Raw genomic sequence first — 22893 nt, 5'->3', positions numbered from 1 at the left:
ACTCATTCACCATAAACCAGTTGTCCCAATTATAGGAAGGAGTCTTATTATTAGGTACTGTACATTAATTATAGCCAAAGTTACTGATTCTCTATTCCACAAATTTCGGAACGCCTGCAGGAGAAATCCTGCGACTCCATGTAATGAAAATTACCATAACCAGCATTGCACCAATAGCGCGCACATTTTTTTGGAAATACCAAACATTAGCTTCTTGGTTCGACTACCGATAGAGCAAATAGAGAAAGATTGACTGGAATTAATTTGGGCGGTCAATTATTTTTTAATTTTAAAAGAAAATAAATTTAGAGTACCCAATTCATTTTTTCCAATTGAGGGGCAATTTAGCGCGGCCAATCCACCCACCCTGCACATCTTTGGGTTGTGGGGGTGAAACCCACGCAAAGACGGGGAGAATGTACAAACTCCACACGGACAGTGACCCAGAGCCGGGATCGAACCTGGGAACTCGGCGCCATGAGGCAGCAGCGCTAACCACTGCGCCACCCTGCCGGCCAATTATTTAAGTAAATTACAAAGCCAATATACAGCAGAAATTAGCTGTTTAAAAAGTAGCCGCCCGCTAGATAAATAATAACAGCGCACAAGAGTTTGCCATCACAGTGCGAAGTTCAGCTTTCAACATATCCAGCTGTCCTGGCTGAACATTTTAAGAATTGTTTTGAATCAATGATCAGATTTTTAGAAAATCGTACGCAAGCTCAATTCGTTCTCGGTTTGAAACTGCAAGTTGGGGGGGGTGGGGGGAAGGAGGAAACTGAGCCCTTAAACGTCTGTAAGACGAAGAGTGAACAAGTGTGTTTTTAGCGACCCGAAGCTTGCTTTGTCATCCTTGTTTTTTCCTCTGCTCGGATGCAAGTTCTTCCTTTCTCAAACGTCTGCGGTTTCATCAAGAGACGACGGCCGTGTAGAACAGCCAATCGGGCTCAGCCACAGATCGCTAGATATGTGGCTTTAGGTGTCGAGCATTTTTTTTTTGAAAGTATTTTTAAAAAAGCTGTGGTCAGGATTTAGTCATTTAGAAAATTCACAATGATGATGCGTCTGCTCACCTCTCGTTCACAGAATATTTCTTTCTCCGGTGCAACTCGCTTGTATTCGAGAGAAATCGCCAGTTTATTTTTTAACAATCTGCTCAGTGTCCAAACAAAGCCACCAGTCTCTGTCCCAGCATAGGCAAACATGTTCATCACTGTGAGCGCTTTTAGGTGTAATTGGCTTTCTAAATACAAGGGCAGCATGGTAGCACAGTGGTTAGCACTGTGGCTTCACAGCACTAACCCAGGTTCGATTCCCGGCTTGGGTCACTGTCTGTGCGGAGTCTGCACGTTCTCCCCGTGTCTGCGTGGGTTTCCTCCGGGCGCTCCGGTTTCCTCCCACAAGTCCCAAAAGATGTGCTTTTAGATAATTTGGACATTCTGAATTCTCCCTCCGTGTACCCCAACAGGCGCCGGAATGTGGCGACTTGGGGCTTTTCACAGTAACTTCACTGCAGTGTTAATGTAAGCCCACTTGCGACAATAAAGATTATTTTAAAAAGCTGACCCGGAGGCGTCAGTTGCGACTCAGTGGGTCGCACTCTCACCTCAGTCAGGAGGCAGTCAGAAGATCGTAGGTTCAAATCCTGCTTCAGGGCACTATATCTAGGTTGACGCTTGCAGTCCACTGCTGCGGGAGTGCTGCACTGCCAGAGAGGGTTTGTTGGACAAGACATTAAACGTCTTCTCTCGCAGGTGGCTGTAAAGCAGCCCATGGCGTTATTTGAAGAGCAGGGGAGCTGTGCCCCAGCGTCCTGGGGCCAGTACAAATCCCTAAATCTATGCGTGGTCATTTTGAAATCATACAGCAGTCAAACCTCAGGAGTCTGTTGTTTGTAGCCCAGATCAAGCCAGGCTTTCCGTCACCCAGAGTATCTACTGTCGCCTTATATGGGAACAAGTCATGTGCAGCCCACACTACCAGGGATGGGACACCTGGGGCAGGCTCAGGTGGCCTGTCAAACAGTCATCAATCGGACCATTGGCTACTGGGCCCCCCCTCCCGAGACCTCATTGGACGGAAGCCGGAGACGTTTCTGGAAAAGCGAGTGGAGGTGAATAAAAGTAGGCATCTCGGAACAGAAGAAGCAGAGCAAGCGGGCTCGGAGCGCGGGCTCGGACTCGGAGCGAGGGCTCGGACTCGGAGCGCGGGCTCGGAGCGAGGGCTCGGAGCGAGGGCTCGGAGCGAGGGCTCGGAGCGAGGGCTCGGAGCGAGGGCTCGGAGCGAGGGCTCGGAGCGAGGGCTCGGAGCGAGGGCTCGGAGCGAGGGCTCGGAGCGAGGGCTCGGAGCGAGGGCTCGGAGCGAGGGCTCGGAGCGAGGGCTCGGAGCGAGGGCTCGGAGCGAGGGCTCGGAGCGAGGGCTCGGAGCGAGGGCTCGGAGCGAGGGCTCGGAGCGAGGGCTCGGAGCGAGGGCTCGGAGCGAGGGCTCGGAGCGAGGGCTCGGAGCGAGGGCTCGGAGCGAGGGCTCGGAGCGAGGGCTCGGAGCAAAGACTCGGAGCAAAGACTCGGAGCAAAGACTCGGAGCAAAGACTCGGAGCAAAGACTCTGCTTTGGTTGTGCAGAGGTTAGGACAGGTGCAAGTCTTTCCATTCTGCTCACAAAACTTTCATTCCCCATGTATGGAGTGCTTTCCCAAATCTCGTCAACGCTCCTCAGGCCTTCCCCGCACCTCCTGTTACTTGTATTTTCAGGCTACATCACAATATTCGCTGCTCCCCAACTGGCAAGAAAACCATTCCCAGGGTTGGCAATGACATCGGCAACCAGCTAGAGAATTCATATCCTCAGCTTGGATTGAATCAGTTAGATTGTTAAACTGGCAATTTTGGTTTTCCCTATACTATGTTTCTTTCCTCCCCACTTAATCTCCTTGTACACTCTGTTGGACCTGTCCTCTTGCCATACAAGGCTAGGCGTAGCTAGTGGTAACTTTTAAAGTTAAACGTGGCAGATTTGCTTTAATTACCACCCTGAGAAAAACAAACGAGAAATGGTCTTCCAGCGATTAGAAGTTACTTTGATGTTTCTACTGGCTGTGCAGGCCCACAATGCCTGCAGCAAAACACAACATAGTCTTAGCCACTTTACAACACGGTGAACAAGGGGTGTTTGGGGAAGCGGAAAGGCCCATCCCCCCACGAAGAGTCAATTGAACAGTTAAAGGATGCAGCCAAGTTTGAAGTTGTACCGAAAACTGTGGAACTAATTGCTACATCTAATAATTGATGTTTTCGACTTCCGGTTGCGGCGATGACCAGCTAAGTCGCACGTTTCGGCACCTCCCGTTTTAACGGACTTTTGGGCTCTTATCGGGAGCCCCAAAGGAAATTTTTCACGGCTAAACCCAGTGTGAGGCGACAAAGGAAGGAGTCCCCCCGGGTGTGGATGGAAAGAAGCGATAGTAGTGGCCAGATTGCGGAGGATCCTCTGGAGCAGCGGCAGAGAAGAGAAGTGAGAAGCAAGATGGCGGCTGAGGGAGCCCAGATGGTATGGGGCCTGGAACAGCAGGAGTTCCTCCGGCGATGTGTGGAGGAGCTCAAGAAGGAGGTGCTGGCGCCGATGTTGCTGGCGATTGAGGGATTGAAGGAGACGCAAAAGACTCAGGCGATGGAGCTCCGTGGAGTGAAGGCAAAGGCTGCCGAGAATGAAGACGAGATACAGGGCTTGGTGGTGAAGACGGAGACGCACGAGGCACTGCATAAGAGGTGCACAGAAAGGCTGGAAGCCCTGGAAAATAGCTCGAGGAGGAAGAATTTAAGGATTTTGGGTCTTCCCGAAGGGACAGAGGGAGTGGATGTTGGGGCGTATGTGAGTATGATGCTCCATACTTTAATGGGAGCTGAGGCCCCGACGGGTCCCCTGGAAGTGGAGGGAGCATACCGGGTCCTCGTGAGAAGACCAAAGGCAGGGGAAATACCGCGAGCAATAGTGGTGAGATTCCACCGCTACAAGGACAGGGAGATGGTCCTAAGATGGGCTAAGAAGACACGGAGTAGCAGATGGGAGAACGCGGTGATCCGCGTGTACCAAGATTGGAGTGCGGAGGTGGCGAGAAGGAGGGCGAGTTTCAATCGGGCCAAGGCGGTGCTCCACAGGAAGAAAGTGAAGTTTGGAATGTTGCAGCCGGCGAGACTGTGGGTTACACACCAGGGCAAACACCACTACTTCGAGACGGCAGAGGAGGCGTGGACATTTATTCAAGAAGAGAAGTTGGACTAGGTTTGAGGAATGGATGTTTGGAAAGAAGTAGCGAGGTGGTGGCAAGGAATTGTAAAGGGGGGAGAGGGGGAGGGCTTGTCTGTAAAAATGTTAGACGGGAGAATTTTCCCCCCACCCCCCGAAGGGGGGAGGGACACGAAGAAATGTGGGTGTCGGTGGGGAAGGGGAGGGGGAAGGAGAGAGGGAGCTGCGCCATTAGGGGCGGGGCTGAGAGGGAAGCGCGGGCTTTGTTCCCGCGCTATGGAAACTGTGGCGGGAAAAGTGGGCGCAGGAAGGAAGGGGACCTCACACGCAGGGAGGCCAAGGGTAAACGGGGGAAGCCGAGGTCAGCCAGAGTTTGCTGACTCCCGGAAGCAATATGGGGGGAGCAATCAAGCTAGAAGGGAATCTAGCGGGGGGGGGGGGGGGGGGGGGGGGGGGATTAACTGGGTTGCTGCTGCTGAGGGGAAGGGGGAGCTGATACGGGATGGGATGGTCGGGACGGAAGGGCGCCGTCTGGGGGACAAACGGGTGCGTGGGACCCGGGTGAGGAGCTGGTTTAAAAAAGGGGATGGCTAGTTGACGATGGGGGGGGGGGGGCGGGGTAAAGAGCCCCCCATCCCGGTTGATCACGTGGAACGTGAGAGGGTTGAATGGGCCGATTAAGAGGGCAAGGGTTCTTGCGCACCTAAAGAAGCTAAAGGCAGACGTGGTCATGCTTCAGGAGACGCACCTGAAATTGGCGGATCAGGTCAGATTAAGGAAAGGATGGGTGGGACAGGTATTCCACTCAGGCTTAGATGCAAAAAATAGAGGGGTGGCAATACTGGTGGGGAAACGGGTATCGTTTGAGGCTAAGACCATAGTGGTGGACAGTGGGGGCAGGTACGTGATGGTGAGTGGCAGATTGCAAGGTGAGGCGGTGGTGCTGGTGAACGTATATGCCCCGAACTGGGATGACGCGGGTTTTATGAAGCGTATGTTGGGGCGCATCCCGGACCTAGAGATGGGAAATTTGGTAATGGGGGGGGGGGGGGGGGGGGGGGGGGGGACTTCAACACGGTGCTGGACCCAGGGCTGGACCGGTCCAGATCTAGGACCGGGAGGAGGCCGGCAGCGGCCAAGGTGCTTAAGGGGTTTATGGAGCAGATGGGAGGAGTAGATCCCTGGAGATTTGCTAGACCGAGGAGTAAAGAGTTTTCCTTCTTCTCCCACGTCCATAAAGTGTACTCCCGGATAGACTTTTTTGTCCTGGGAAGGGCGCTGATCCCGAAAGTAGCAGGAACGGAATATTCGGCTATAGTCGTTTCAGATCACGCCCCACATTGGGTAGATCTAGATCTAGGAGAGGAGAAGGAGCAGCGCCCACTTTGGAGATTAGACATGGGACTGTTGGCGGATGAGGGGGTATGTGGAAGGGTGAGGGGATGTATTGAAAGATACCTAGAGGTCAATGATGATGGAGCGGTCCAGGTGGGAGTAGTATGGGAGGCGCTGAAGGCGGTGGTTAGGGGGGAGCTGATTTCCATAAGGGCCCACAAGAGGAAACAAGAGGGTAAAGAAAGGGAGAGACTGATTGGGGAGATTCTGAGGGTGGATAGGCAATATGCGGAGGCCCCGGATGAAGGGCTATACAGGGAAAGACGGAGACTACACACGGACTTTGACCTGCTGACCACGGGTAAGGCGGAGACGCAGTGGAGGAAGGCACAGGGAATACAATACGAATATGGGGAAAAGGCGAGCCGATTGCTGGCCCAACAACTTAGGAAGAGGGGGGCGGCGAGAGAGATCGGAGGAGTCAGGGACGGGGAGGGAAGGATGGAACAGAGGGCGGAGAGTGTGAACGGGGTGTTTAAGTCATTTTACGAGAGGCTGTATAAGTCCCAACCCCCGGAGGGGAATGAGGGAATGATACATTTCCTGGACCAGTTGGAGTTCCCGAGGGTTGAGGAGCAGGAGGTGACAGGACTGGGAGCACAGATTGAGGTGGAGGAGGTGGTAAAAGGAATCGGGAACATGCAGGCAGGAAAGGCCCCGGGACCAGATGGGTTCCCGGTGGAATTTTACAGGAAATATGTGGACCTACTGGCCCCACTTCTGACGAGAACCTTCAATGAGGCTAAGGAAAGGGGGACACTACCCCCGACGATGTCGGAGGCGACGATATCGTTGATCCTGAAACGCGACAAAGACCCGCTGCAGCGCGGGTCATACAGGCCCATCTCCCTCCTAAATGTAGATGCCAAGTTACTGGCCAAAGTGATGGCGACAAGGATAGAGGACTGTGTCCCAGGGGTGGTACATGGCGACCAGACAGGGTTTGTTAAAGGGAGGCAATTGAATGCCAATATATGAAGGTTGCTGGGGGTGATGATGATGCCCCCACCGGAGGGGGAGGCGGAGATAGTGGTGGCGATGGATGCAGAGAAGGCATTCGATAGAGTGGAGTGGGATTATCTGTGGGAGGTACTGAAGAGATTTGGATTTGGAGAGGGGTTCATCAGATGGGTTCAGCTCCTGTACGGGGCCCCGGTGGCAAGCGTGGTTACAAACAGGCAACGATCCGACTATTTCCGATTAAATAGGGGCACAAGACAGGGGTGCCCCCTGTCCCCGTTACTGTTCGCGTTGGCAATTGAGCCATTGGCCATAGCGCTGAGGGGCTCTAAGAAGTGGAGAGGGGTGCTTAGAGGAGGAGAGGAACCATCGGGTGTCATTATATGCGGATGATTTGCTGCTATATGTGGCGGACCCAGTGGAGGGGATGCCCGAGATAATGCAGACACTCAGGGAGTTTGGAGAGTTCTCGGGATACAAACTGAATATGGGGAAGAGTGAACTATTTGTGATGCACCCTGGGGAACAGGGCAGGGGAATAGACGATCTGCCGCTGAGGAGTAGCAAGGGACTTCCGATATCTAGGGATCCAGGTGGCCAGGAACTGGGGAACCTTGCATAAACTTAACTTGACACGACTGGCAGAGTAGATGGAAGAGGACTTTAGGAGGTGGGACATGGTGCCCCTGTAATTGGCGGGTAGGGTGCAGGCGGTTAAAATGGTGGTCCTCCCGAGGTTTCTTTTTGTGTTTCAGTGCCTCCCTGTACTGATTACAAAGGCCTTTTTCAAGAAGGTGGATAGGAGTATTATGAGCTTTGTGTGGGCTGGAAAGACCCCAAGGGTAAAGAGGGGGTTCCTGCAGCGCAGTAGGGATAGAGGGGGACTGGCACTGCCGAGTCTGAGTGATTATTATTGTGCCGCTAACGTGTCTATGATATGCAAGTGGATGAGGGAAGAAGGAGCGGCGTGGAAAAGGCTGGAGATGGCGTCCTGTAGGGGAACTAGTTTAAAAGCACTGGCGACGGCGCCGTTACCATTCTCCCCGAAAAAATACACCACAAACCCAGTGGTGGTGGCGACTTTGAAGATTTGGGGGCAGTGGAGACGACATAGGGGAGTGACGGGTGCCTCGGTGTGGTCCCCGATAAGGAACAATCACAGGTTCGTCCCGGGAAGGATAGATGGGGGATTTCAATCTTGACAGCGAGCAGGAATTGTGAAGCTGAAGGACTTGTTCTTGGACGGGACGTTCGTGAGTCTGGGAGCACTGGTAGGAAAATAAGAGTTGCCACCTGGGAATGCATTCCGATATATGCAAGTGAGGGCATTTGCGAGGCAACAGGTGAGGGAATTTCTGCAGCTCCCGGCGCAAGGGATCCAGGACAGAGTGATTTCGGGGACATGGGTTGGTGATGGTAAAGTGTCCGATATATACAGGGAAATGAGAGACGAGGGGGAGACGATGGTAGAGGAGCTGGGGGAAGAGATTGAGGAGGGGCTGTGGGCAGATGCCCCAAGTAGGGTAAATTCCTCGTCCTCGTGTGCCAGGCTCAGCCTGATCCAATTCAAGGTTCTACACAGGGCGCATATGACGGGAGCAAGGCTGAGTAGATTTTTTTTGTAGTGGAGGATAGGTGCGGGAGACACGCGGGAAGCCCGGAGAACCACACCCACATGTTTTAGTCATGTCCGGTATTGCATGGGTTCTGGGTGGGTGTGGCAAGAGTGATTCCAAAGGTGGTGGGGGTCCGGGTCGAACCAAGCTGGGGGTTGGCTATATTTGGGGTTGCAGAAGAGCCGGGAGTGCAGGAGGCGAGAGAGGCCGATGTTTTGGCGTTTGCGTCCCTAGTAGCCCGGCGAAGGATTCTACTTATGTGGAAAGAAGCTAAACCCCCGGGCGTGGAGGCCTGGATAAACGACATGGCAGGGTTTATAAAATTGGAGCGGATAAAGTACGCACTAAGAGGTTCGGCTCAGGGGTTCACCAGGCGGTGGCAACCGTTCTCGACTATCTCGCAGAGCGATAAGGGAAAACAGGAAAGACAGCAGCAGCAACCCGGGGGGGGGGGGGGGGGGGAGGGGGGAGGGTGTATTCGGGTTTTGGGGGGTTTTTGTTTTGTTACATGCTAGTTGGTTATATTTATTTTTTCAGTGTTACTATTTCTTTTTTTCCCCTCGTTTCTTTGTTTTCGGCACTTGCTGTTAGTTAATATATTATTTAAATAACGGTCAATGTACATTTTGTTACAAAGTTGTAAAAATGGAAAATTCTTTTTGATCGAAAAACTTTAATAAAATATATTAAAAAAAATAAAAAAATTGATGTTTTCACCGTGCAATGAAAGAATCGACTAAATGCGCTTCCATTAAAAGAAGCTGGTGCAGAAGTCGATTACCTTCTCCTCGAGCCAGCTCTGCTATTCAACAAGATGATGACTGATCGTCTACCTTCACTTCACATTCACACTCGATCGCCATATTCCAGTTCAAACCCGAAACCATCACGACCAATCTTGAATTGCAACTAGTTTCTAGCTTAAGAGATCAAAACATGATTGTGCAACGGTCTTGTAACTTGCTCATGGCCATGTGTTGTTATGTACAGGTCATTACAAAACTATTTTAATTTTTTAAATTATTTTTTTAAAAAAGAGAGCCCAATTCTTTAAGGGGCAATTTAGCGCGGCCAATCCACCTACCCTGCACATCTCTGGGTTGTGGGGGTGAGGCCCAAGCAGACACGGGGAGAATGTGCAAACTCCACACGGACAGTGACCCAGAGCCGGGATCGAACCCGGGTCCTCAGCGCCATGAGGCAGCAGTGCTAACCACTGCACCACCGTGCTGCCCTCTCAAAGTTACAAACTATTAACAGCAGAGGAACAGTCCTCTTATCCTGACGAGCAAACAGTGGCGTTTATGCCAATTATCTCCATAACCCTGTCGGTCTCTCTTTCCTTTTAAGATGCATCTTTTAAAAAACTCTCATTTTGATTAAGTTTTCAGTCACCTGCCCTGATATCTCTTTCTGTGGCATGGTGTCAAAATATTTATTGTTAATGCTGACGATGGGTGGGATGTTTCACTTTGTTAAAGGTGAAAAGTGCTGGAGGCTACTTTAAAAAATCAATTGGGGACCGTGTGATGCAGACGCAGGAATAACCTCCTTTCCGCGGGGCTCCGGCGCCACTTGCTTATAATTCGTCATTTATCCCGATTGCCCGACTCTCATCTGTCTGATCCTTGAATTTGTTATTGATATTGTGTCCCTGGAAGACTTATGGATTAGTATTGGTGAGAATATGCTAGGAAATCTGGACAGGTGGATTCAGCAGAGTTGGAGACGAACTGCCATTATTATTGCAGCCTGAGACCCGGGAGGTCTCCCGTCCGGTGCTCCCAGAGACACTCTCGGACGCGGTGAAAATGTCATTAGCCATGTTACTGATCAGCGGCTTGGCGCGCTGACTCAGAACCTATGTGCTCATGAGGCAGAGTTACAGAATACTAATAAAAGGCTGGACGATACGGAGGGGAGAATCCTGAACGGCGAACTTGTTACTTCCCTGGCGGAAGCTCTAATTCAGTCCTTGGAAAACCAGCTAAGTGGAACATCAGAGAAGTGAGAAAGAGCATCCAAGTCGTCGGTCTGCCCGAGAGAGTAGAGTACCTTCTTTTTTTTAAATTATAAATTTAGAGTACCCAATTGTTTTTTCTCCAATGAAGGGGCAATTTAGCCTGGCCAATCCACCTGCCCTGCATATCTTTGGGTTGTGGGGGTGAAACCCACGCAGACACGGGGAGAATGTGCAAACTCCACACGGACAGTCACCCAAGGCCGGGATTCGAACCCGGGTCCTCAGCGCCCAGTGCTAACCACTGCGCCACATGCCGCCCTCGAGGGTACATTCTTGGTGAACTGGCTGCCACATTTCCTTTAGCTGGATGTGAAGGTTGGACGTTTCAAATTGGAAATGGCGCACCGTATCCTTGTCTGGTGCAGTCACCAGCGAGCTGGAGAGGATTTCTGACAGAGCCTTAAGAGTCTATCCCTGTGTTCCTGATTCTGGGCTTTCTATCTGGGAGAATTACTGATTCGAACGAAAAAACAGGCAGCAAAATAAATATCCTGACCATTGCAGCTCGTAAGAATATCCTATGCTCCTGGATTAGTGCCAAATAGCCTTCAATTCAAAAGTGGCATAGGCTAATTATGGAATGCATCCCTATGGAATTCCTGACCTCTGCGATCCGCTCTAAGACTGATACATTCCATGAAGTCTGGGACCCCTATGTTAAATTTACAGGCTCCAACTTGGCTGACTTACTCCTGTTGGGTTTGTTAGTCTTGATATCACAATACATAAAGGCCTGCGCCCTTAACTCCTCTTTATTTCCCCCGCTCAATTTGTTAATCAATAATAATAATCTTTATCATTGTCACAAGTAGGCTTACATTAACACTGCAATGAAGTTAATGTGAAAAGCCCCTAGTCGCCACACTCCGGAGCCTGTTTGGGTACACAGAGGGAGAATTCAGAATGTCCAATTCACCTAACAAGCACGTCTTTCGGGACTTGTGGGAGGAAACCGGAGCACTCGGAGGAAACCCACGCAGACACGGGGAGAACGCGCAGACGCCGCACAGACAGTGGCCCAAGCCGGGAATTGAACCTGGCGGATTGAACATGGAAATTTGCTACCACTGTGCTACCATGCTGCCCACTGGCTGTTGAATTGATCTCAGATATAAACTGCAGGCGTCGGCTCCTTAAGTATACTGAATATATCCTGGTCTGGCTTGATCCTATGTTTGCTGTAATTTTTGTTCTGTTCTGTACCTGTCTTACACAGATTTCTTTTGTTACTTTTTTGACTATCGTAAAACCTAATAAAAAATACACATTAAAAAAAAGAAAGAGTGGCGGGATGAGTCTTGACGGCGCCGTTCTATGATGGTGGGGACTCTGCTTCCGCCGCTGTCGATGGAACTTCCCATTGAAGCCACCCCACTCCGCTGGGAAACCCGCAGGGTGGGGAGCGTTGCTGGCACGTTAGAAAATCCCACCGCCAGCGAGCGGACGGAGAATTCACATCACATTTAATGTGGAGCTGGTATCGCTTTCTCCAAGTTTCAGTTTCTTTCTGCTACCTGGTGCGAATCCCAAACGCTCACTTCATTTTCGGTAAAAGGGGAGAGCTGTTAACACACCTCTGCTGTTGTGGACAAGCTCTCACCATTCCCGCTAAACCCCCCCCCCTCCCTCTCTCTCACTCTCTCTCTCTGTCAGCAGTTACAAGATTAGGAGTTTGTGTTCTCCGCAAACGACAGCGATACATTTCAGGATTGTTGACAAAGTCTGCTTTCATGGGAGTAAGCCAGCTGCTTTCAGAAAGGTCCCTCAGCCCCGTGCACTCACGTGTCATTTGAGACTGGGATTTAAATCTGCAATTTGACAACAATGCACTGTATCCAACCCAGCGCTGAGAGTATGCAATGCTGTTTCACTGGCAGCCCGAGCTCCATAAAAGGGTCAGTAACCAAATGCATCACATGTTGTTTGTATACTGGACTGCACGTGATGGAAGACAAGAGATTATTTTATACTTTCATTCATCAAAGCAGATTACTTTAAGATCTCATTAAATCACAGGGAGATTTAAATACCCCCAGACTCAGGAATGTTGGATGCTGGGGGGGGGGGGGGGAAAGAGATACGTCAGAATAAACTCTCTGCTCCCTGTGCTAAATAGTTCCAAGCTTTTGTTTGTGTTTTGAAAGCTGCTTCTTCCACAACCCTCGACCTTGCTCAACTATTCAGGAGGCCATTCAGCCCCTCGAGCATGCTCCACCATTCAATTAGATCATGGCCGAAGCAGCGATCTCACAATCCTTCAACGCTGCATCCCCCCCCCCTCCAAATCCCTACACGGATTTACAGAACAGATCATTGGATACCAGCTAATTACCCCTCTCAAACCCAAGGGCACTAAAACCAACGACAGCACACGTACCATTGGTCCAGCTGAATGAAGTTAATTTAGCGCAGGGTGGAGACGGAACGTGGATACAGAGTAGAGAATCTTTGGAATTCTCTACCCCACAGGGGTTTGTGGAAGCTCAATCATTGAGCATGTTCGAGGCAGAAATCGATAGATTTCTGGAGACCAGTGACACCAAGGGGTATGGGGATAATTGCGGGAAAGTGGTGAGGTGGATAATCAGCCATGATCTAACTGAATGGCGGAACAGGCTCAACGGGCCGAATGGTCTACTCCTGTTCTTATGGAGCCTTTCTGGTCTGTGTGGCAAGGGCTAAACGCACTGAGCTACAGATAGGTGTAACTGGTATGATATGACTTAAACACATGTAATAAATTTCGACCATGTGCATGGTTCGTCGGGAGTTGCCAATTCTGCACATGAAGGCCCCAGTGTACAGAAAATCATAAAATTTACAGTGCAGAAGGCGGCCATTCGGCCCATCCCCATCAAGTCTGCACCGGCCCTTGGAAAGAACACCCCACTTAAGCCCATACCTCCACTCTATCCCTGTAACCCCACCTAACCTTTTAGACACTAAGGGGCAATTTATCACGGCCAATCCACCGAACCCGTCTTTGAACTGTGGAAGGAAACCGGAGCACCCGGAGGAAACCCACGCACACACGGGGAGAACGTGCAGACTCCGCACAGACAGTGACCCAAGCCGGGAATCAAACCTGGGACCCTGGAGCTGTGAAACAACAGTGCTAACCGCTGTGCTACCCTGCTGCTCTTACTATGCCGACTTCTGAGGGATGCTGGGCAACGTAAACTAATTTCCACAACAACTGCAGATAAAAGCAAATTACTGCGGATGCTGGAATCTGAAACAAAAACACAAAATGCTGCACAATCCCAGCAGGTCTGGCAGCATCTGTGCAGAGAAGAGAGAGCTAGCGTTTCGAGTCTGGACGACTCGGGTCAAATTTCCACAAACCACGGCAGGACGGTTTTAAATTTCATTTTATCCCATCCTTAAAATTACAAAGTCAATGCGCAGAGGGGACAGGGCAAACCCTTAATCCAACTCATTGCTTGCTCCAAAAAACGACTCAAATTCAAATTGAAGCCAATTCATGGTCTCCACAAGTGAGACATACAAGTTCCAAATTGACCAGAATAGACATCCCCACAGGAAGATTGTCAACGAACTACGAAGCCGCGAAGGAATTGGACCCTGGAGCTGTGAAGCGGACAGTGCTACCCACTGTGCTACTATGCCGCCCACTTGCAATGGAAATAGTTTTAAGAACTTTTAAAGCACACCACCATGGTGTCAACTTATATATAGCTGGGGATGAGCTGGACTGAAGTTGTGTTAGTACAAGCAGAAAGTGTTGGACAAACTCAGCAGGTCTGGCAGCATCGGTGGGGAGAATAACGCAGAGTTAATGTTTCAAGTCCAATATGACTTCTCAGAGTAGCACTATTGGACACGGATTCCTTCTTCCTTGCTAGGATATGGCAACAAGACCAATGCTGTCAATCGCCCATATATTTGTGAAACATCTTTGGTTTGAAGCACTAGTTAAATGTAAGGTGTGATCTGGTGACGATGCAACACATTAAGTGAGGGCAGGAGATGGGGGTAAAAAAAACCCCGTCCATGTTTCTTCTGCTGTTTCAACTGGAGAATCCAATGTCGGAAGCAGGACAATGATTGGAGTCTTGGCATTAAACACAATTCCCTACACTATGGGTGAAACTAGAAAGCACGACTGAGCATATGCCTGTCACTCAATTCTACACTTTGTTGTCGCAAAGTATACAGGCATTTGGCGCACAAGGCGTTAAATGGCATCATGGAACATTGGTAAGTGCCAGAGTGTTCTCTTTAGATGCCAATCACAATTTCTCTGCCCCATCAGCTTCCTTATTACATCACCGTCACTAGCCAGGTTTCCTGCAGGCTGTTTGTTGGCTGCGTGCATCAACCTTGAAGCTGTTAGCTGCAACACCCACAGCTTTTTCCATAGGGCAGCTTCCACACAGCAGTGCACTACATTATTATTCACCCAATACCGTTAATAATAGTGCTGATGTTATCAGCTTGGTTGTCACCAGAGCTTCGTTTGCTCTCAGTTAACATGGTTAGCAAAGCGGCCGTGTCTCATTGTTAAAGCTTATATCAGCCTGTTACAATAATGCGCAGATACCTTGGGACTTTGAAATATCACCCATTGGACTGGAGATTTTATACTGGAAAATAAACCTAACTACCTTCTGTTGCACGAACGCACTCTGCCCACTCCGCATCTCCATAGACACCAATTTGCTCTACGTCCCAAAAAGACAATAATAATAATCTTTATTGTCACAAGTGGGCTTACATTAACACTGCAATGAAGTTACTGTGGAAATCCCCTAGTCGCCACATTCCGGCGCCTGTTCGGGTACACTGGGGAGAATTCAGAATGTCCAATTCACCTAACAAGCACGTCTTTCGGGACCTGTGGGAGAAAACCGGAGCACCCGGAGGAAACCCACACAGACACGGGGAGGACGTGCAGACTCCGCACAGACAGGGACCCAAGCCGGGAATCGAACCTGGGACCCCGGCGTTGTGAAGCAACAGTGCTAACCACTGTGCCACCGCGCCGCCCATTCGCAGCTCCATGGCTGTGATTGATCCTCGGTCACCTCGACCAATGGCCACAGCTTTCCATGTGCCCCAATATCAATAAAAGAGGCTTGCACGTAGAAACAAGGACGTACGAAAGGGGAGCTGGGATCAGTCAGCTGGCCCCAATCGAGCCTACTCTAGCATTCAACAAAATCATGGCTGATCTCCTCCCTCAAGTCCACGTCCCTGCACTAACCCCATCATCCCTCAACCCCTTCGATGCCCAAAATCATCAATCACTCCGCGCTCTGGAATGTACCCGATGGCTTTTTAGGGCGTTCACATTCTCAGGATGTCCCGAAGTGGGCCAGGGGTCCACACACAGAACGCAATAAGGGATCAGAAAATATATTTTCAGTGACATCGTTTGAGGAATAAATATTGACAAACTACGAGGGAGAACTCCCGCTGCTCCGCTTTGGATTGTGGCACGGGATCTTTCACATCGTTCAGGAATTACAAAGGGTCCTCCTGCCCTGAAGGTAGTGACTCATGCTCATTCATGTTCAGCAACTCGCTCATTCCTCATGCGACCCCAGATTGGGAGGGTCAGTAGGCTAATCGTTTGGAAAGTTCACCACAGCAGACCCCGATTCTGTCATCATTTGCCACGCACTTTCTAGCTGAGGTCACTGGATGATAATTAGACCGGGGCCACAAAAAGTAATTTGCTGACCTGACTAAGACCAGCACGGGCCAGGAGTCAAGCCTGCAGCCTGCGAGCCCTCATGGCTCAATGCTACACTGGCGTTACAACTTTTTTAAAAAACCAACTACAATAACTGCTTTCTCAAACTGCAATCCAGAAACATAACCCACATTGTTGACGCCTTCCCCTCAAAATAAACTATTTAGAAGTTGTCCCTGTAGCGTGCCCTCGTGCTTACACTTTCCACACAGCTTGTGAAGGAGTGTGCATAATTGTATTCTGTATGGATATGCAGACAAGAGATGAGGTTATCAATACAAGACTTGGCCAAAAGCCATTATTTCTGCTTCTGTCCACATCACGACACACAGCCTCTTTCAATAGTCAGTCCATCTGGTCTTTTGTACTGCGACCCATCTTCTCGATCCTGGCTGTTCTTGGACTCACATGTCTGGACAAGCACCCTTGTGACAGCCTGATGTGCCTGAACTGTTATCGAGCCTCTTCATTCAATCTGGATGCTGGCAATAAGACCACTTTGAAAATACTAGAGCCCTGATGGATGACTGAACCTTCTTTGGGCACTTCCGGCACTTTAGATCAATATACTTGATATATTTAAATCATTTACAATTTAAAATGTATTTACTTTATTTCATTTAACATTTAAACATTTTTTTTTTTTTAAATTTAGCTTACCCAATTCATTTTTTCCAATTTTCCAAAAAGGGGCAATTTAGCGTGGCCAATCCACCTACCCTACACATCTTTGGGTTGTGGGGGTGAGACCCACACAGACACGGGGAGAATGTGCAAACTCCACACAGACAGCGACCCAGAGCCGGGATCTCGGTGCCGTGAGGCAGCAGTGCTAACCCACTGCACCACCGTGCTGCCCCACAGATTTATTTTATTGAACAGCAGCTTATAAAGAGGGACCTGACGGAGAGGGTGTTTCCCCCCCTCAGGAGAGAACAGTTTCAAAACAAGGGGTTCCCCGTTTAAGGAGGAGGAGGGATTTATCTTCTCGGGCATTATCATAGAATTTACAGTGCAGAAGGAGGCCATTCGGCCCATCGAGTCTGCACCGGCTCTTGGAAAGAGCACCCTACCCAAGGTCAACACCTCCACCCCATCCCCATAACCCAGTAACCCCACCCAACACTAAGGGCAATTTTGGACACTAAGGGGAATTTATCATGGCCAATCCACCTAACCTGCACATCTTTGGGCTGTGGGAGGAAACCGGAGCACCCGGAGGAAACCCACGCACACACGGGGAGAACATGCAGACTCCGCACAGACAGTGACCCAAGCCGGGAATCGAACCTGGGACCCTGGAGCTGTGAAGCAATTGTGCTATCCACAAGGCTACCGTGTTGCCCCATTTGGAAATGGTGCAGCAGAAATCAGGACCCCAGAGCAGTGGAGACCGGGTCGTTGAATATATTCCAAGGCTGTGATAGATTTCTTTTGATTGACGGGGGGGGCAGGCAGGAAAACGAAGGTCAGGACACAGTTAGATCAGCCATGATCTTATTGAATGGGGCTGGCAGTGGCGTAGTGGTACAGTCACTGGACTAGTAATCCAGAGGCCAGGGGAATGCTCTGAGGCCCCGGCAGATGGTGAAATTTGAATTCAATAAAAATCTGGGATGAAAAGTCTAATGACCATGAAACTATTGTCGATTGTTGTAAAAACCCGTCTGGTTCATTAATGTCCTTTAGGGAAGGAAATCTGCCGTCCTTACCCGGTCTGGCCTACATGTGACTCTAGGCTCGCACAGCTATGCGGTTGACTCTTAACTGCACCCTCCCCCACACTGAAGTGGCCAAGCCAGCAACTCAGTTCAAGGGCAATGAGGGACGGGCCAGTGACGCCCACATCCCAAGGACGGAAAAATAAAGGCGCAAGGGTCAAATGGCCCTGCGTTGTTGCAACATTTGTCAAAAGGCGAGAGAGAAAACTCAAATTCAGTCAACCAAATGAGACTCTGGGCAGCAAGGTGGTGCAGTGGTTAGCACCGCTGCCTCACGGCACCAAGGTCCCAGGTTCGATCCCGGCTCTGGGTCACTGGCCGCGTGGAGTCTGCACATTCTCCCCGTGTTTGCGTGGGTTTTGCCCCCACAACCTGAAGGTGCGCAGGGCAGGTGGATTGGCCACGCTAAATTGCCCTTTAATTGGAAAAAAATTGGGTACTCTAAATTTCTAAAAAAAACCTAAATGTGACTCTGTGATAACCACATGGTCGCGTGCGTGCACGGTGGAGCAAATAATCTGGCTCCTCTTGAATCGGTGGAAGTTATTAAGAGCATGTACTCAGGAAAAATGCCACGTGCACGACGCCCAAAACATCGCAACAAGGAAGGCAGCTGTGTAAACTCGCAAGAGAAAAACAAAACACCTGAACTCTTGTTAAATGCTGTTTTGGTGAAACTTCAGTGGACCCTTTATTTTCCGAGCACAGGTGGTGTTTTGGGGAATTGACTCGGAGGGGTTGCGAACTATTTGTCCGAGAGGAAGCAGTGATGTTGTGAAGCAGGTGGGACAGCAGGATCGGTGTCCGAGCAGCTGAGTAACCAAGCAGCACGGACAATGGAAACACTAAAAGCGGCAGCAGGAAGTTGGGCTTCAGCTAGTTACCGTGGACTCTTAAAGAACCAGGAGTGAAAATAAAGCAGGCCAGTTTGAACAAAACTTCGCTAAAGTTCAGGCACAAATTTGGCCAGACGAAATCAGGAAAAGACAGATCTAGAAAGGCCCCTCACTTTAGAACCAACCAGGTTTACAGTGCTGAATGTGGCCATTCGTCCCATTGCAACCGACTCATTGCCGGAATAATCTCAAAGTAATCTTACTCTCTCCCCGTAGCCTCTCTGTTTCAAATATCTAGTTAATTTTCCCTTAAAGACCCATTGGGTTGTCTCGACTTAAACCATTTCCTGTGACAAAGCACTTCATACTCGAACTTTCTTCATATAAAAAAAACTTCTCGGCTTCTCTCCGGACTCCAAGCACACGATCTGGTGGTAAATGATTGTGGTAACATCACAGATTCTGCTAAACGTTGTCCGTTTGACACTTGTTTTTTTTTTTCCCCAACTGGTTTCAAATCTATGTCGTAAATTAATCGTTTTTGGGTGATGTTGGCTTGATTATGGCATGCTCATTTCTTCCCCTTCGCCAGGCTGACAGCATCACTGCTGCCTTAACCATGGGATGGTCTGATTCACCAATAGATAGTTAAGTGTCGATGCAGCCCCATCACCTCCACTGCACAGCTAAACCTCTGGGTGGACAATCCGTTCAGATGTCAGGAATCTATTTTGCCTTACCTAGGCCCACTCCCCTGCCCCATCCCCGCAACCCCACCCAACCTCCACATCCCTGAACACTAAGGGGCCATTTAGCATCACCGTTGCACCTAAACTGCACATCTTTGGACTGTGGGAGGAAACCGGAGCACCCGGAGGAAACCCACGCACACACATGGGGAGAACGTGCAGACTCCGCACAGACAGTGACCCGAGGCCGGAATCGAACCTGGGACCCTGGAGCTGTAAGGCAGCAGAGTTAAACACTGTGTCACAAGTTTTAGTTATGAAGAGAGATTGGATAGACTGGGATTGTTTTCCTTGGAGCAGAGGAGACTGAGGGGGGACATGATGGAGATGTATAAAATTATGAGTGGCACAGATAAAGTAGACAGGAAGAAACTTTTCCCCTTGGTGGAGGGGTCAATGACTAAGGGGCATAAATTGAAGGTAAGGGGCAGGTTTAGAGGGGATGTGAGGGAAAACCTTTTCACCCAGAGAGGGGTGTGAGTCTGGAACACGCTGCCTGAAAGGGAGGTGGAGGCAGAGACCCTCAGAACATTTAAGTACATAGATGTGTGCACAAGTCTGTCAGCCAAGAGCTGAAAAATGGGATTAGAATACTTAGGTGGTTGTTTTTAAACTGGCTGGCGCAGATGCAATGGGCCGAAGGGCCTTTTTTGTGCTGTAGACCAATATAACCCTAAATGGAGTATGACCTCCTGCAACCTGCTCACTGCCAACCGCCTCAAACATCGAACTACGCTGTGGAAAAAGGCCACTCTGCCCAAACCCATGTTGATGCCCCTTCCACATGGGGGACCATCGTTCCCAAATCCTTTCTTCTCCCTTTCTAAGCACCTGTTAAACCGAACCCGTTAAACATTCACTGCTTCGATCACCAATGGCAGCATTGCACCTCACAACCCTCCACGCAAAGAGGAAAAGGTTATCTTGCTCTCAGTTTCACGTCTTGCACTCAACCAACGCCCAGCATACCCTTCAAGAAATAAGGCAACAATGTGCATTTTAAAACAGATGCAGAATTTCAGGTTATCGCAGCGGTTGCGTCTTTTTGTTCCATCTTGAAAGCCACAAGCTGGAACAATATTAGAGAGAGAGAGAAAGTGGTGGACAGAACGTAATACAATTTCAATGACATTAGCTTAGTTGCTTTACCAATTAAACTATATCACAATAACGCAGCATCAACTGCCTTGAATCAGGCCAAAAAAATAATGCTTTTATCAATGAGTGCAACAGCAGAATTACCAACTATGCAAGCTCGATTTTCAACCCCTTTTCCAGGTTACCCAGGATAGAATTATCAGGCAGTTAAGGGAACTGGGCTCCTTGAGTGAAGGGGTATTTAGGCTTTTAAAATCAGTAATGAAAACCGACAATATTTTATCCGCCACGCCTGTCCTGAAGGCACCGGTTCTCTTTTTGGGGCAGGGTTATACAGGTAGTGGAGACCACTTTCCCCAAGTTCTATCCACGTGTAACTGAAGGTGGCCAATGTTGGCAGGTGATCAGATTGCGAAGGACGTCACAGAGAGGACGAACGTTGCGCTAAAGCAATGCCGCACAAACCGGACAAGGAAGGGGTCACAGAGACTAATACATCCCACAGTCACCTCAATCCCAGGTTAAGTGGTTGACCCTTCATGACCTCTGAAGGAGTCTAGGAAGCCACTCAAGTCATTAAAAATAAATCACCAAGTTTAGCATCGCCAGGGTGTCTGCATCCCCGAAACAATAAGAAAAAATAAAGAGAAATGACAGCTGGAGCAGGCGGGGTCAGGAAGCACAATATAAGGTGCAGGCGGAAAGTCCAGCATTACAACGCTCCGCACAAGATGCATGGCCCACAAGTCGCTTCTTTACCTTGCAGAAGAAAATAATCACTCGGGGTGCGTTTCAGACACATCTTCGCTTTTTCGCTGCTCCAATCCACTTCCAGTGCCTCCTTCAGGTGGCAAAAACTGACTGTCTGGATCGAGAAAGAGAAACAGCAGTGTGAACACCACCGCTCTAGTGAGCATCAGTAAATTAACATTTTCTCCAACCATTTCGGAGACAAACAATAGGAGGGCTCTTGGCGAAGAGGTTGCAAGAAGTCAGGAAAGAGACTTACCCTACGGACTTAAGAACAGGCGGTACCTACGGACTTAAGAACAGGCGGAGGCCATTTGGGCCCTCGGGCTGTCGCATCAGTGAGATCATGGCTGATGTGTGACCCAATTCCACATTCCCACTTTTGCGCCAAATCCCTTAATTTCACCGGTCAACGAAAATCTATAAATCTGATTTAAAGGTGATAAATGGTCCAGCACCAATTGCTGTGCGTAGAGAGTTCCAAACTTTGTAGAATCCCTACAGTAGAGAAGGAGGCCATTTGGCCCACCGAGTCTGCACTGACCCTCTGAAAGAGCACGCTATCTCAACTCACTCCCCCACCCTATCCCCGAAACCCCACCTAACCTGCATACCCCTCGATACTAAGGGGCAATTTAGCACGGCCAATCCACCTCACCTGCACATCTTTGGGCTGTGGGAGGAAACCGGAGCACCCGGAGAAAACCCACGCACACACGGGGAGGATGTGCAGACTCCGCACAGACAGTGACCCAAGCCGGAATCGAACCTGGGACCCTGGAGCTGTGAAGCAATTGTTCTATCCACAATGCGACCGTGCTGCCCCAACAATAAAGCATCATCCCTGACCGGGAAATGAACCCAGGCAGCGGCGGTGAGAGCGCCGAATCCTAACCACTAGACCACCAGGGAAACTAGTGCTAGTGCAGTGCTAACCACTGTGCCACCCCACATCCCTGGTGCAGCAGTGCTAACCACTGTGCCACCCCACATCCCTGGCGCTGTGCTAACCATTGTGCCAACCAGTCGCCCATGTATGTGTGCAAGTGCTTTCTAACCTCACTCTTAAAAGGTCTAGCCCTAACCTTCAGGCTACATCGCTTAGTCCGAGACACTCCACCAGTAGAAATAGTTTCTCTCAATCTATTCTGATCATAATCCTTTAATATCAGTAGCCCTTCACTACTGCTGTACAGTATACGCAATTTATATTGGTATTTAATACTTGGTCTTAGTGCATCAACCAAGAATTAACTGAATGCTAGTTGAGATCTCAGAGCAAGACACTGGAATTTCGCAAAATCGATCTTACTCATTTCAGTAGGTTTGCAAAGTCACATAGGCCCACGCTGCATTCACTAAGAGCGTTTAACACAGGTTAAATGCAATGAGGCGGTTTACTGTCGAACTGCACAGAACAGCGCAGGCCAGCTGTTACCACAGGCGTTTAGCTGGAAAAAAAGCAGTCATCCATATCGAGGAAAATCAGGATAAATAGGTGAGGCTTTGCAAACAGTGCTTGAAAAGAAGGAACAGAACGAGAAAGCAATACCCTGAGCAGCCCGTCGCGGGGAGAAACCCGGCGGCCAGCTCCACTTGCCCGGGAGGGCGGAAAGAGCTGACGCAGGACTCCTGGCCGGCAGTGGGATGTCAAATAGGCTCATTAGTGGGTCAACTGACACCCATTTCGAGGTGGCTCAGCGATGAGAACGTACAACACGGAATCCCCATAGTGAAGGATGGGGCTATCGGGACCCTCAGGTCTGCACCGAATCTCCGAAAGGG

At 49.8% G+C, this 22893-nt stretch overlaps 1 protein-coding gene across 1 annotated transcript in view; it reads right to left on the bottom strand.

The window, feature by feature from the left end:
* sae1 (SUMO1 activating enzyme subunit 1) overlaps positions 1-22893 on the bottom strand; it is a 143944-nt gene that overhangs the window by 42568 nt on the left and 78483 nt on the right. The window contains exon 6 of the mRNA XM_072489933.1: positions 21118-21223. Coding sequence (XP_072346034.1) covers positions 21118-21223 — 106 coding nt within the window. The remainder of the gene's footprint in view (positions 1-21117; positions 21224-22893) is intronic.

This window comes from Scyliorhinus torazame, chromosome 25, assembly GCF_047496885.1.
Source record: "Scyliorhinus torazame isolate Kashiwa2021f chromosome 25, sScyTor2.1, whole genome shotgun sequence".
In the NCBI taxonomy this organism is placed as follows: Eukaryota; Metazoa; Chordata; class Chondrichthyes; order Carcharhiniformes; family Scyliorhinidae; genus Scyliorhinus; species Scyliorhinus torazame.
Note: the sequence above shows the minus strand (reverse complement) of the source record. Positions and strands in the feature narration are given on the sequence as shown.